Source organism: Silene latifolia, chromosome 2 (assembly GCF_048544455.1).
Source record: "Silene latifolia isolate original U9 population chromosome 2, ASM4854445v1, whole genome shotgun sequence".
NCBI lineage: Eukaryota > Viridiplantae > Streptophyta > Magnoliopsida > Caryophyllales > Caryophyllaceae > Silene > Silene latifolia.
Window position 1 is genome coordinate 144,013,847 of NC_133527.1, and position 15,462 is coordinate 144,029,308.

General features: G+C 37.2%; 2 protein-coding genes across 2 annotated transcripts; both read right to left on the reverse strand.

The window, feature by feature from the left end:
• Nucleotides 1–4,865: 4,865 nt before the first annotated feature.
• On the reverse strand, nt 4,866–6,341 carry LOC141641412 (uncharacterized). Its single transcript, XM_074450074.1, has one exon. The coding sequence runs from the start codon at nt 6,339–6,341 to the stop codon at nt 4,866–4,868; it is 1,476 nt and encodes a 491-aa protein (XP_074306175.1).
• Nucleotides 6,342–6,707: 366 nt separating this feature from the next.
• LOC141641413 (uncharacterized) lies at nt 6,708–10,964 on the reverse strand. Its single transcript, XM_074450075.1, has 4 exons — nt 10,868–10,964; nt 7,625–8,127; nt 7,228–7,535; nt 6,708–7,125 (listed from the first exon to the last, which is right to left on the reverse strand). Exons 1-4 carry the CDS (start codon nt 10,962–10,964, stop codon nt 6,708–6,710), a joined length of 1,326 nt encoding a protein of 441 aa, XP_074306176.1.
• Nucleotides 10,965–15,462: the final 4,498 nt, after the last annotated feature.

Below are 15,462 nucleotides of genomic sequence, written 5' to 3' on the forward strand. Positions count from 1 at the left end.
GGGATCATAGGAGAATCATGGGAATCGATCATACAAACATGTTCTCAAATTATAAGCAAGCAATTATTGTTGTGATGGATTGAGTTGGGTTATATCTTACAATCCTAGGAAAGTTTGGGTCCCGGAGCCGAATCGATTAGATTGTACAACACCTACAAGTCGACTTAATCTTCCCTACTCAACAACATGCATGGTCTAATGAGACTCGAGTTGGGTTATGTCTTACAAGTCTCATTGAAAAGATAGAAGATGATAGTAAATGCAAGGATTCATAGGCTTAGCATTTCATCAAATATAACATGTGCATGAGTTGAGATCAAAACAAGCAAGCAAATAAAACATGAAAGCATATTAATTTAAGCATGAATCATTCCCCATGTTGGTTTCCCCTAATCACCCATTTAACCCTAGCTAAGAGACTACTCACTCATTATCATGTTGATCATGCTAGCAAGGTTGTCAATCATACCAACAATATGAAACATGATGAATAAATGAAAGTAATTAACAATAATTAAAAAGGGATTAAGAGAATTATACCTACTAATGATTCCAATAATAAAGCAAAGATAAAAGAAGTACTTGATGCTTGATTGAAAGGTTGTCAATCTCCCAACAATAACCCAAATAATCTTCAATTACCCAAAATAAAGGATGAACAAAAGAGAGATTAAGGAAATAAAACTTGTATTAGAACTTGATTAATTGTTTATTACAATACTAAAGAGAGATTTGATTGATATTAACTACTCTAATTATTGATAAGAAGAACATGCTCCTCTAATTAGACTAATGGGGTATTTATAGTGGAAATTAGGGAGGATGCATTAGGGTTAACTAAGGGCTAAACTAGTAATTACACTTTTTAGATTGAGCAAGGAGGAGCCGGTATTTTTCGAAGGAAGGGCTTCTTTCTTCGTAGCTTGGAGAAGAGGAAATCACGCTGTGCTGGAATCCGAGCGGAATAAGGTCGGGACGGGCGGATTCTGGCGATGGGGTCCGAGCGGATTCGAGGGAATCCGGGCGGATTGTGGAGGTGGAATCCGAGCGGATTAGAGGAAAGCCGCACGGATTGTGCAGCTGGGGGACGGCCGGATTAGGGACAATCCGCACGGATTGTCACTCAAAGAAGACATCTTCTTCTTTTCTTCCCTTTTCTTCGTAAATTCCTTGGGGATTTCCTTGGGGACTCAAGGATCCTTTCTCAACATTGCTCTTCTACTATAATATGTACAAAGGCCTTCTAATCTTGTCTCTCCTTGATGCTTGGTCATTGGATTCGATCAATTTAGTCTCGTATTGCCATGAAAATGCAAGATTCTTACTCCTTTCCTACCAAGGGATCAAAATCTCAAAGAATATGCAAAACAAAGAACTAAAGATAAGAAATGACCCAAATATGCACTAAAAAGCATGGGAACAAGGCTATTTCGGGGGCTAAATATGCGCTAATTATGGTCACATCAATGACCCGACAATCCTAGTTCTCTCTCTCTTTTGTTAATTCCTCTTATTCTTTTCTCTCTTGCTTTAATCTCATTTAGTTTAGTTTAAACAACTCAAACCCATATCTGGTGACCTTAGAGAGACTGAATTGACAAGTAGATAGTGACCGCCTCCCCTGTGGAGATCGACCCTACTTACCGCCGACTTGTTAGTTGTACTTAGGTATTTATTTTTGGTACTAAACGACAGTATCAAATTTTGGCGCCATTGCCGAGAAGGCAACTATTTTATTTACTTGTTTATTTTTGTCTGGCTTTAGCCTCAAGGGATTTATTCCTTGTGGCAATTCTCATCTTTTTCTCTAGTGTTTTTTTGATAGGCCCTACAGGTCCTACCTAAACAGTTCTAGGTAAAAGATCATCAAAGGGAAGGCTTGAGTACCTTTGATCTTCCACCTATGTTCCATCCTATGGCGCAACAGGTGGTCTATTGTGAGAGATGTGGTGCTGCGGGGCACAATGCTGTTATCTGTATAGCGGGGAACGACGAAGTCTATGCGTTTAGGCATCGTAGACAAGCCACTCATTCCTTTCCATATGTGTCACCACATCCGCTTCAGCAACAAGGCTATCAAAAGCCTCCGTTTATTAGTCCCCCGCAACAACAAGCCCTTTCTCCCGTTGAAGATAAAGAAGCGATTGCTGAATTGATGTCCTTGGTGAAGGCATTTGCACTTCTAGTGCAAGAATCTGATAAAGCTAGGGAAGCTCGTGTCAAGCTATTTGAATCTCAAAAAGCTCAATTAGCTACCGAGATAGATTATAGGAATTCAGAAGCGGTACTTGCTATTTCTACCGAGAATGGTCCTCCTTATGAAGGACCTGAGCTGGCTATTGATGATGAAGATTTGAACAACTCGGAAATTGAAGAAGCTATTGAAAACGAAGCATTTCTCAATCATCTCACTACGGTTCAACATCAAACACTCGATCGAACAACCCACCTCGTTCGATCGAGTGAATTCTATGAGGAAGAATTGATCGAGCAAAACATACCACTCGATCGAACGGTTTGTATGAGGACTACCTTGATCGAATGAAATCTTTGTTCGATCGAGAGGAGCTATTTGGGAGTTCCTCGATCGAGTACTTCTGTACTTCGATCGAGATGTTTTTGCAGTAATATGTTCGATCGAACGGTTCCAAGTGTTCGATCGAGTGTGTAGCTGTTTAGACGCGTGATTTTATTTCGTGTTTTAATATCTTAGGTCAAATAAATATCTCCCCTATATAAGAAGAGACATAATTAGGTTTTTGGATGGATCTTCATTGAGCATTAGTGAGACGCTTATTTTCTTCCTTTCCGGATTTGAACCTTGAGAATTCTCTTTCTCTATTATTCTAGTATTAACTTCTCTCCCTTTCATCTTTTTATTATGCTTGCTATTACTCTTTCTTTCTCTGCTGTTTTACGCTTCGTCATATTTACCTAAATCTCCTGCTAGGATTTAGGGGATTCAATGATTTGATATTAATTGCTAATTAGGTTTGCAGATCTGTTGCTAAAATCATGTCTTTGTTGTCAATCACTGCATTTAATTACATTTAGCTGCTTGAGTCGACGCATTTAGCTAATTGATTTGGTAAGCCCTGACCTAGACCGGAAGGTTGGAAGGGGTGAGACCTGCAGTGAACATTAGGATGCTTTAGTGAGGGCGGAAGCTAAGCTAATAGTGTTTTAGGGCGAATTGAAACCGGAAGGAGATATTTGTTGCCCCTTAGACCGATATAAGTGACCGATCTGTGATCTTAGCTGCAATTATCTGACATTCATTGATGACCCGACAATCCTAGTTCACTCTCTCTTTTGTTAATTCCTCTTATTCTTTTCTCTCTTGCTTTAATCTCATTTAGTTTAGTTTAAACAACTCAAACCCCTATCTGGTGACCTTAGGCAGACTGAATTGACAAGTAGATAGTGACCGCCTCCCTGTGGAGATCGACCCTACTTACCGCTGACTTCTGTTAGTTGTACTTAGGTATTTATTTTTGGTACTAAACGACGGTATCAATCCTGATCCTGAGTTGGATGCCATATTCGAGGAGACTGATCGGTTTGATGAGGCCATCCATGGTGGCAATGATGATGATGATGGAGGAGCGCAGTAGTGACAGCTGGTCACTACATCCCTCACTTTCCAGCTGGTTTGGGGGAGCTTTTTGCTACACAGCTGGTACTATCTTTCCTTATATTTATTTTAATGTATTTCTTATTTCCCTCTTCCCTTTGTTAGTAGTGTCCTTTAGGTTGCTGGATTTTTGTGTGATTGCTATGCTGTAGGCGTCACAATGAGGACACGGTGACATTTAGGTTTGGGGGAGAGTATTTATTTCTGTTGTGTAATTTTCTTTCACTTGTGTGTTTTATTTATGTTGTGTGTTTAAAATAAAAAAAATTCATAAAAATTAAAAAATTTATAAAATACAAAAACATGTTTTTATTTATTTTAGGTCGAGTCTTGGTGAATTGTTTAGCAATAATGATAATTTGATTTGTCTTTGCATTTGAATCCCACTCAAGTTGTCCATGTACATTGTTTTGACATGTTATCTATGAAAAACAAAGCTCATAACTCAAGTCTTGACCGTCACAATATGCCTTATGCCAAGTAAATTTGACAATATTATGTTGGTAAACCATTTAAATTTCTGAGGTCTATAGAGCTTCCTAGGCCAGGAACATTAATAAACTGGTCTCATTTGTTATTTAGGCTAAAGAGTGTGGTCTCCATGTGGAATATATAATATCAAACTGCATAAGTGTGACATTAGTTTCTTAGCTTTTTGCGCGTTCATATGATTGAGTACATGAGGAAAGGGGATTCTTACCGTTCAAATAAGCCTTACAATTATCCTTTTTGTTAGCCCAATTGTACCTTTGTAGCCGTTTCATATCCTATTTTTAATAGTTACAAACCTAGAATTTGCCTACCTTATCGGGACAGTCGCAGTAGCTTGAGTTTCATGTCTATTTTTGTTATTTGGTTGGGAATGAGACTTTTAATGTCATGTGGGTAGTAGCTTTAATTTTGTTAGCAATTGTGTTGATCTCCTATGTTGGAAAAAGAAGAGAATTGTGAAGCAAAGAAAGAAAAAAACGAAAATTCGAAAAAAAGAGAAGAGAAAAAGGAAAAAAAAAAGAAAAAGAAAAAGAATTGTTTCATTCAGTTTTATTAGGAGATCATAAGTGGTGTTTACTAGAGTCTAATGCATTTTTGAAGAGTCTTTCATATTCTCTCATATGTTGCCAAAGTTGAGATGATTTCTCTAAGTTGGGATGATTATGATTTTTTTTTGGTAAAATGTAGGTATATTAAACCAAAATCACTTGCAAATTATACATCAGTCCATTGGAACAGGCTACATGTTCAGCCATTGTCTAACCATGTCCCTGTTCATAGCATTACAATTACGAAGCACTCGACTACTGATTTCCTCTCTTAGCTGCCTGACAATAAACTCAGACCTGCCAATTACATGGTCAATTCTACATCTATTCTTCATCTCCCAAATCTTATAAACTAGACCTTGAATCATAGCTGCCAAAATCTTCTTTCTTAATAGGCTCTTGACTTTAGCACGCAACCACCATTGAACAAAATCAGAAACAGGAATTTGAATGCCCAAATTTTGAATCACCAGCTGTAAACATCTTCTACTGAAATCACATTGGAAGAATAAATGGCTATGATCTTCATCTGCAACTCCACATAATACACACATTTTATCAGAGCATAGGTGCATATTATGTAATCTATCCATTGTGAGGAGTCTCCTGTGTGCAACTAAACACTTAATGAAATAATGTTTAGGTACACTCAAGTTATTCCACACAAATTTGGCCCAATCCTGTGAACAATCAGAAGTACCCAACCATTGGTACCCTTGCTTAATGGTATAATTATTACCAGCCTGCAACCACCAAATACCCTGGTAACCAGCTTTAAGATGATCCTTGACACTACATATTTTGCGCCATGACCAGCTAGAATCAGCTTTAGGTTGATAATTCATCCAATCAGAGTTTTTAATATAGATGGCATGGACCCATTTGACCAATAAATGGTCCTTTTTATGACTTATCCACCAGATATACTTTCCTAAAGCTGCTTTGTTCCATCTTCTCAAATCAATAACACCCAGGCCTCCATTCTTTTTACTTTTGCAGCAGATATTCCAGGCAATCAAAGGAGGAGAATTAACATATTCTTTCCCTTGCCAAAGAAAGCTTCTGCAAATGGCTTCCACCTTGTCAAGAATACTTACTGGAAGAATAAAAATTCTTGCCCAATAGCAATGTAATGTACTCAGAACAGACTTAGTGAGAACAAGTCTACCTGCATAAGACAATTTCCTCGTTCCAATTGCTCTAATCCTCTCACACACTCTATCAACCAGAATGGAGCAGTCAAGAGAAGACAATATCTTAGCATCAATAGGGACCCCAAGGTACCTGAAGGGAAGTTTCCCTTCCCCCATGCCACTAATATGCAGAATCTTAGATATAATATCTCTTAAAACCCCATTACTGTAAATACAAGATTTACTCTTATTCATACACAATCCAGAAGCTTTGGACAATGTTTCAAAGGCCCTTAACATCATAATTACCACTCTTTTCTCCCTTTTGCATAACATCAGCAAATCATCCACAAAACATAAATGAGACAACTTCAAAGGTTTACAAAGGGGATGAAATTTAAATCCCTCTCTTTCCTGGATCACTAACAGCACCCTGCTCAAATATTCCATACAGATGGTGAATAAAAGAGGAGAGAGTGGGTCACCCTGTCTAATCCCTCTTTTAGCTTTAAAAAAACCAAAAAAACTCCCCATTTAGAGCCAATGAGAAGGAAGGAGTACTCACACACTCCATGATCAGTTGGATAAATTTTGTAGGGAATTGAAAAGTAACCATCATACTCTTTAAGAAAGTCCACTCAATGCTATCATAAGCTTTCTGAAGATTAACCTTAATCATTACTCTTGGAGAACAAAACTTCCTGCCATATAACTTCACCAAATCCTGACAGATCAAGATATTTTTTAACAATATTCCTCCCTTTGACAAAGGCACTCTAATTTGAACTGATAATATGAGGTAGTATTTCACCTAGCCTATTGCTCAAAAGCTTTGCTATACACTTGTATACAGTGTTACAACAAGCTATAGGACGAAATTGAGAAACAGAAGTAGGTTTGTCAACTTTTGGGATTAATGTCAGCACTGTGTTGTTCACTTGTTTCAATAGCTTGCCATGCTGTAAAAAAATCCATTACAGCATCAATCACACCCCCACCAGTAATCTCCCAGTTGTCTTTAAAAAACTGACTAGAGTATCCATTAGGGCCTAGTGCTTTGGTCCCTGGAATAGAAAACATAGCCTGCTTAATCTCCTCTGCAGTCACAGGTTTAAGCAAGACATAGTGCATCTCAGTAGTGATCAACTTCCCTCTTCTAACAGTAGCAGCATGAACATCAATAACATCCTTGCTAGTCCCCAGAATATTAATAAAGTACTCAACAAAAGCTGTATTAATGCCATAACCATCTTTCTGACACACACCATTCAAATCATCAATCTGGATAACCTTATTTCTGCAACGTCTACTTCTTATACTTGCATGGAAATAAGCAGTATTATCATCACCATTAATTGCCCATTATGCTTTAGATTTTTGCTGCAGAAAAAGATGTTTAGCTTTCAACATTTGAGCATACTCCTGAGCAAAGGCCCTCTCAGCATCAATAAGCTCAGGATCCATAGGATTAGCCCTAAGATTTTCCTGAATTTGAGTCAAGGCCATGTAAGTAATAGAGCTATTATTTTCAATATCATTGAACTCATTCTTATTAAGCTTTTTCAACTGCCCTTTCAATTTCTTTAACTTAGACACCACCCGGAACATTTTAGTGCCCTCAACATACTCATTCCAGCTTTCCTTGACAATTTCCTCAAACCCTGGGCTCATGGACCACATATTGTAGTATTTAAATGGAGCCCTACTTCTTCTAATCTCTGCATCAAACTGGACAATGCAAGGACAGTGATCATAGAGGCCCTCAGCGAGAAAATTGGCAAAAGCATCGGGAAGCTTGGAATCCACTCTGTATTAACCAACGTCCTATCAATTATGCTATAAACTCTTGTGTCAACCCCTTGTTTATTATTCCAAGTAAAGTAAGATCCAATAGCAGGAATATCGTATAATTGGCACCAAGTAACACAGTTTTGAAAATGAGTGATTTCAGCTGAAGTTACATCAGAGCCAATTCTTTCCTGGTATTGGAGCACATTATAATAATCACCTCCTACTGCCCAAGCCTCTCTACTTCTTCCACTATAATCTTTTAAAGTAGCCCAAAGACTCTCTCTTCTAAAACTCTGATTGAAGCCATAAACAACAGTGAACCATAATTTACTTCCAGTGATTTTATCCTGAACACAAGAGTGGATGGTTTGACTTGTAATATTAAGCACATCAACTTCAAAAGTTGCAGGATCCCATAACAACCATACTCTACCTCCTTTCTGTAAGCTATTATTAGTGCATAAAGCCCAACTTGAACAAATATTATTCCTTACTTTTATGCAATTACTACTTTTAACCCTAGTCTCCACTAAACCAAACAGCCCAATTTTATTAGAATGCAAAAACCACTTTATTTCTTTTTGTTTATTTAGACTGTTCAGTCCTTTAACATTCCAAAAGCCAAACTTATGTTGGGGCTGGTGTCCTCTACAGTTAGTGAAATAACATTTAAATCTCTAAAAGGATCAAAGGGTATACTTTTGTATTATTATCAGTTGATCCACGTTTATCAATAACGGTTGGCTTGCTAGATAAGTTTGACGTTATTGTCATACAGATGGCGGTGATCAACTGGTCTCTAAAAGTCACACCTATAGGATACGTTTGAGAGATGTGACGGTATGAAAATACAGTCATGTTGATGCCTAATTTGACTAAGCAGTTAGTCGGAGTTATTGACTAAATAATTAGTCAAACGCGATGTTGAGATAATTATTTAATACAGATTAAATAATACGGGCTAAGGCGAATTAAGCGGTTAATTCGTAAATTAAATATAAACGGTTATATTTAATTAATGTATATTGAATTCATCATACAATATTGTCTTTGTCGGACATGTATTAATATGTCGACTAATCCTTGATACTAGTCGATATTTTAATTACCGATAACCGATGACGATTTATAATAAAACCGCGTCATATTCATTTTAGCAATTTCGAGTCGGACCACGAGTTAAAAATAAAGAGGAAGTGAAAGCCCACTTCCCCATGCAAACCCACGGTTTGGCCGAAACACACAAAAGGAGAGCTCCTCTCCTTTTGTGACCTAATTGTCTCATTTGAAACAAAAATTAGGGTTTTGAGAGTATTTTCCTCTGAAAATCCTAGATCTCACATCAAGAAAACTCACAATAGCTCTCTCAATATTGCAAGTCAATTCGAGAGCATTTCTAGCACAAGGGGCATAGTCTCAGACGGTCTTGGGTGCAACGATTAGGAGGAAATCTCTGTTGATTTCTGATCTTAGGCCGAATTCTCAAGGACTTGAGGTTGATTCTTTATTCCTTATCGTTTCTCTTGTATTTATGTTTTATGACGATAATCACATGTTAAAGATACGTTATAGTCCTAAAATTTAAGGGAATTTTACGGATATTTCCCTACAAGTGGTATCAGAGCGAGGCCACGTATTTTTTTTTCATTGTGATTTTCATAAAAACGTTTTGAAACGATTTTTATTGTCTCGAAAACCGTGCGGCCTCATGTGTTTCACGGCTATTTCGTGTTTGTTTTCGATCTGTTTTATGCATATTGTTATTTTATACGGAAATTATAGCAATATGTTAAGGTTTTGTCAAATTGTTGTTTTGATTTTATACGTATTAGATCAAAATCACCATTGGTTTTGTTTTGACAAATGTTTTCACGAGGGTTTTTAATTTTCAGAACTGTTTTGGTCTCGATCGAGTGGATTTCTAATCGATCGAGAGCTTTTCTGACTTGTTTTTGCTCGATCGAGTACATGTTATACTCGATAGACCTGTTTTAAAACCCCATCTGTTCGATCGAGAAGTCCTCGTGCTCGATCGAACAGGTTTGCTAATATAAGTCCTCGATCGACCCCTAGTTTAGTCGATCGAGCACTTCCTGTTTGGCAATCCTCTCGATCGAATGGCAGCCTCAGTCGATCGAGCCCTTTTCTTCCTCGATCGAGGACATTTCATCTTTGGCAGCGTTGAAATTTTATTCCTTTTGTTTTAAATTTTCTTTTGGCCATAATTTGTACTTTATACGGATATAATACACTCGCTTGATAGTGAAACGGTTCACTCACGTACCAGATAGTTATTTTAAAGCGAATTTAAAATAACGGATTGTAATGGATTAAAATTAAGTTGATAGAAGCGGTTTTGTCACATAATTTTAATCGTTAAAAGGGTGGTTTGGATAAATTTAACATAATTACGGAATTATGTCACGAATCAATTTGTTTTTAGTTGATGCATTTTATTTATCGTTATTTTTGAATGTTTTGAATGCTTTTTTACGTATTTATTTAATTTTACAAACGGTTGTAACTTAGTGTGGCCTTAGTAGAACGTGTTACCGTAATGATGGAACACGGTCTTGGTTGTATTTTGAGATCTTGTATCTCCGTTTTGGTTTTTTCCTTGTAATTACGTTTTTTTTAGAATGTAAATAGGTTTATATTTTGTAAATTTTAATTGTAATTTTGAGAAGACCAAAGATGGAGACCGGATGCTCACTCCCATTTGCATGAAAAAGATGGAACATCAAGACAAGCTTCTCGGGTCCAACGGTGGATTCCAAAGTTGTATTATGTTCTTTTTACTAGGATAGGCCACACTAGGAATTTTTATTTACGTTTTGCATTCTTTTATTTATTTTATCGTAACGATAGATTGCATCATATTCCGCCTAAAACCAAACCACCTAATAATTTCATGAAAACTGACTCATATAGAGGTCACGCGTTAGTTTTCTTTGATATACAGATATCACATGTTTTTAATTAAGCCATCACCTAAGTCAATTCATTCACGCAATGCTAGTTTTTCGTTCACTTAAAATGAATTAAAACTAAGTTGATGGGATCTTCCTCGTATAACCAAAAATTGAGAATAGTCTTTATAGGTCAAACTCCAATGAATCCCTTCTTCGTCGGTAGGCATAATATGACCCCTTCTACGTCGGGTAAGTTGGAACTGATTGACTTATTTTATCTCAACACTATGGTCACTAACTGTTTAGCTAAACAGTTAGTGACCATAGTTCTAACGATAGAACTAGCTAAACAGTTGCCTTCCTCAACAATTCTTTCTACTATAATCCTTCTACTATTTAAACCTCCCTTAGCCATCTGAACTGCTTTCTGAACTGCAACACTAAAGGCATCCATAAAGGTAGCTTTACTTGGACCAGTGTCTTTACCTTATGCTTGTGACTTCATTCTGGTTAAGATCCTGGCTGGATTAAATGGAACCCTTGGGGTAACCACTTCATGTACCACAGGTTGAGAAGGTTTAGGCTGTGGAGAAGGAGCAGAAGCAGAAACAGGAACAGACTGAGTTCTGACTACTGGTCTCCAAACTTGCTTAGCCATCTTTTGAGCAGGTTTAGATTTTGTCATTGGCTTCCTGCAAGCAGATGCTAAATTCCTCATTCCCTTACAGCTAGTACAGTTAATGGGCAGCCAATCATATTCTACCTTAATCTTCTGCACTTTTCCTTTCTCATCTAAAAATTCAAGTCCATTAGGATAATTCTGATTAGGTTTCACCTTAACAATAACCTTAGCAAAACTCAGTAAGGTTTTCTGCTGAGTAGCCTCATCACATCTTACATATTCCCCTATAAGTCCACTTATCTTTTTCAAGGCACTAGATCCCCAAAACTTCAATTCTAGTCCTGACAGTTTGACCCAGATAGGAATAGCATATAACTCATGTTTAATCAACTCAGACTCTTGCTTCCATTCATTAACCACAACCGGTTTATTATCAAACATCAATTGTTCAGAGTTTAGAGCCTTTTGTTGCATCTCAATCGATTTAAACCTCACGAGAAAAATTCCATTAGACATAAACGAAACCTTATCAATATCAAGTTTAGACCAAACACGTTAAATAAAACCTTCTACTACATTCCACGGCGGATTAGCTCCCAGAATGTAGCAAAAAACCGAGGTTTTCCAGTAAGTAATTTCAGAAGCAACATCCTCTTCAGAGAGTTGAAGCATTACCTTAGGGTTAGATGGAATCTCCGTTTTATTCAACGTCTTCTTAATTTTTCGGGACAATACCTCCGTCCATGATCCATCCTCTTCCTGGGTCACCTCCGCAACCACCTCAGGTTCATCCAAATCCAATTCAAGATCACAAGGAAGAAGGCATCGCGCCGCTGGTTTATAATTCAACGGAATATCTTCTTCACTCTCATCTAACAGTTCTTCCTCTACTAAATTTTTTTAGGATTATTATTTGACTTTTTTGACCTAGCCATTGCATAAATCAGGAACAATCTATGAAAAAAATTATAGCATTCTCTCTCTACCTTTCTCTCTCATCCCTTTCTTAATTAACATATTATTAGGGATGGTTATGATTATTTATATTATAATTGGTTATTGGTTTAGCTTTGCGACTACCGTCCTAGCCTCACATATCCATACGTGTTTCGTCACAAACAACTTCTATACCCTTGCCCATTTACCACCCTATTATCCTTGATACATGTACTTAGTCTAATTGTGAATGCGTACTAGTTGGAGGAATTTCTATCACATTAGATTGCATACATGTTTCATAAGTCGAGTGAGTGTCTTAATTCTTTCTATCTTACATATATGTCACCGCTTATGAGTGCATGAGTGAAACCGCGAGAATCCAACTAATTTATCTTGTAAGATTGAAAAGTATTTGGCTGAGTCACGATATCATGTCACATCTTGAGTTAAGCTGCGTTATTCTGTTACCCGTGCCTTTGAATTTGTTTTATTGGCACAATTTTTGGTCATTACTTTGTTATAGATATGTATAGCTTGGGATTTGTATGTGCTTTGACATTTGCTCTGAGTTATTCATTGACCATTTGTATGTTTGTCTTTTGTATAGTGTGATTTCTTTGCTTAGGGACAAGCAAAGGTTTGGTTTGGAGGAGTTTTATGTATCACTTTTATATACACTTTTATAAATCCTTTCATGTTGTTTTGATACCGTTTCTGTGCCTATTATATCATTTATATGCCTTTACTAGTGAAATGTCGATACTGCCACTACTTTATGTTTTAATGCAGAAATGACGCATGACGAGGTGAATCAAGTAAAGATGAGAATTGCGATTATGGCATAGTGGAATACACGGGGCATGGCACGAGAAATGAGGAGACTTGAAGATAAGAAGATAAGACAAGACGGAAATAGAGCTGAAGACTTTCTTCCTCGATCGAGTATATGAGGGCCAGATCGAGCAACCTGTCCTCGATCAAGTATGTTGAGGCTCGATCGAGGATCCTCTTTTATATTTTAATTTCCGTATTTTCCTAAAACACGTCTTATTTGTAATATATATTCTAAACTCGTAAGGTTTATTAGACTACGCTTTTGTTTACTTTCGTACGGCAGAAAAATACTCTCAGCTTGCATACTTTGGATCTTTAATCTTTCCTCATTAATTATTAAGGTATTAAATCGTTCTTCATAATTTGTTGTTTAAGTTTATGCTTTTAATTCATTGTTATTATTTTATGTCTTCAATCATGCTTTCATCTACCTTTATTGTTGTTGATCAATTTACTATGAGTAGCTAAATCATGCATCTAAGATGAAGGGGATCTAGGTTGATTAGAAAGGGGATTATTAATTGATTGTTAGTAATATCGTTTGATTATCGTTTGATTATTGTTCTTCTTCTAGTTATATGATTTAAGGCCTAAGTCTATAATTAGTGTAGTGAAATAATACTTTCAGCGACATGGATAGAATTAATATAGGCTGCGATAATCAAATAGATTTTGTTTAATTATAGCGATTACATGTTAGACTTAATCTGAAGGAAATAATAGAATTAATCAATCTTGTGACCTTAGATAGTTTGATTGACCTAACAATTGATTAAGATACACCCCGTATAATTGACCTAGCGAACCGAAATCCTAGATTTCTTTAATATTATTGTTACACATCTTTTACATTCACTTACTATTAGTTGTTAGAAAACAAATCAAACAAACCCCCAAGAAATTGTTACTTTAAGACACGTTAAATATTAGCAAACTGAATATTACCGCCTCCCTGTGGATTCGATACCTTTCTTGCCACTAGCTATTTTGTTAGTACTGAGATACGATTACTTTGATTTAGGTGATACGACTTTATCTTTATCAACTGTTCAGTTGAACTCGGCTAAATAAAGTTGATACTCGACCAAGTAGACCAAATACTCGACCGAGTAGAGACTACTCGGCCGAGTAGTCCCTTAACTCGGCCGAGTACCCCAAAATCGCGGTCCAACTCGTCCTTTTTCGGAAACCCTATCTCTTTTTCACCCCATTATTCCGCCTCTTATCTTCATTTTCACACACAAACACTTCAAAATTTCTCTTTCAAAAACAAACTTGGGTGATTTTTGGTTGAACTTCTTCTTGGATTATTCTTGTCTTGCTCTATTTGATTAATTTTCTACTTAAGGTAATGCAACTAATCAAATTTCCTTGCTTTTAATTCAAATAATGGAATACTTGCCCCAAAATCTGAAATTTTACTCTTCTAATCCAAGGATTTGTACTTCTATAGTGATATTTTGGTTGTAATTGCTCTTAAACATCGACTTATTCATACAAAATATGGTTTTTATGCTCAACATCATCGATTTAATGTCGAAAATTTTCTAGGGTTTTGCCTCAAAGCTTTGATTTTTGGTCACCTAGATTGCCTCTAGGATGTTCTTTATGGGTTAATTGATGATAACAATACCTTAATTGGTTGTTATGACATGTTTTTTGAGAGAAAAATCTGTCTTAAAGTGTGTAAACTGAAAAGTAGTCCTTACCATGGCAAAATTTCTGGAAAATCCTTGTTGAACTTTTCCTTTTGCAACATGACGAAACCAAAGGCACCTGCTAAGAAGCAAGCTCGCGCTAATACCGCCATGGAGACTGGCCAATCTAGCCAAGAACCTCTTGTTCCTCCGGTGGACGATTATCCATCGGTAATCTTTTCTGATTTTAAGCAGTGGGCTGCTTTTGTGGCCTTAATGAGGCCGCCTCGTTTTGTGGACCCCGACATTTTGACGACCTTGGTGGTGGAGTCGTTAGCTCACACATATTTGATATATTGGGAATGGAGGGTCTATAGCATCTTCGAAAGAAGTCTTACTCATTCCTTACCTTGGAGTTTTTGAGCTCTTTTATCTATGAGGAAGATGAGAAAACTATTTCCTTTCGCCTTATGAACGATGACCATACCTGGCCTTTGATGAGTTTGCTGACCACCTTGTGCTAGAGACTGAAAAGGAGGGGTACTTGAGGGATGATGCGAAAAACAGCGGGGCACCTCACTACCTGCCCTTGCTGACCGGTAGACCTATTCCGAGTTTGAGTGCCATGTTGATTAATGATGTTCAACATGTGTCACTTCGTATGTTCCTAAGGATGATGACCCATCTGTTATTTGGGAGGGATGTTGTGAGCAAGTTGAACACCCATGAGGTGATGTTGCTGATGTCCTATCTTAACCCTCGTCGGGGGAAGCGTTTTTAGTACAGTGCTCCCGGGGATTTATGCTCCAGCTTGGCTCTTATGGCACGGTCCCCGAACCGTTACCTTACTTGTAGTGCTATAGTGACCCGCTTGGCTTAGAGATTGACTGATTTTGAGGCCCCGCCTGCATCGGGAACAG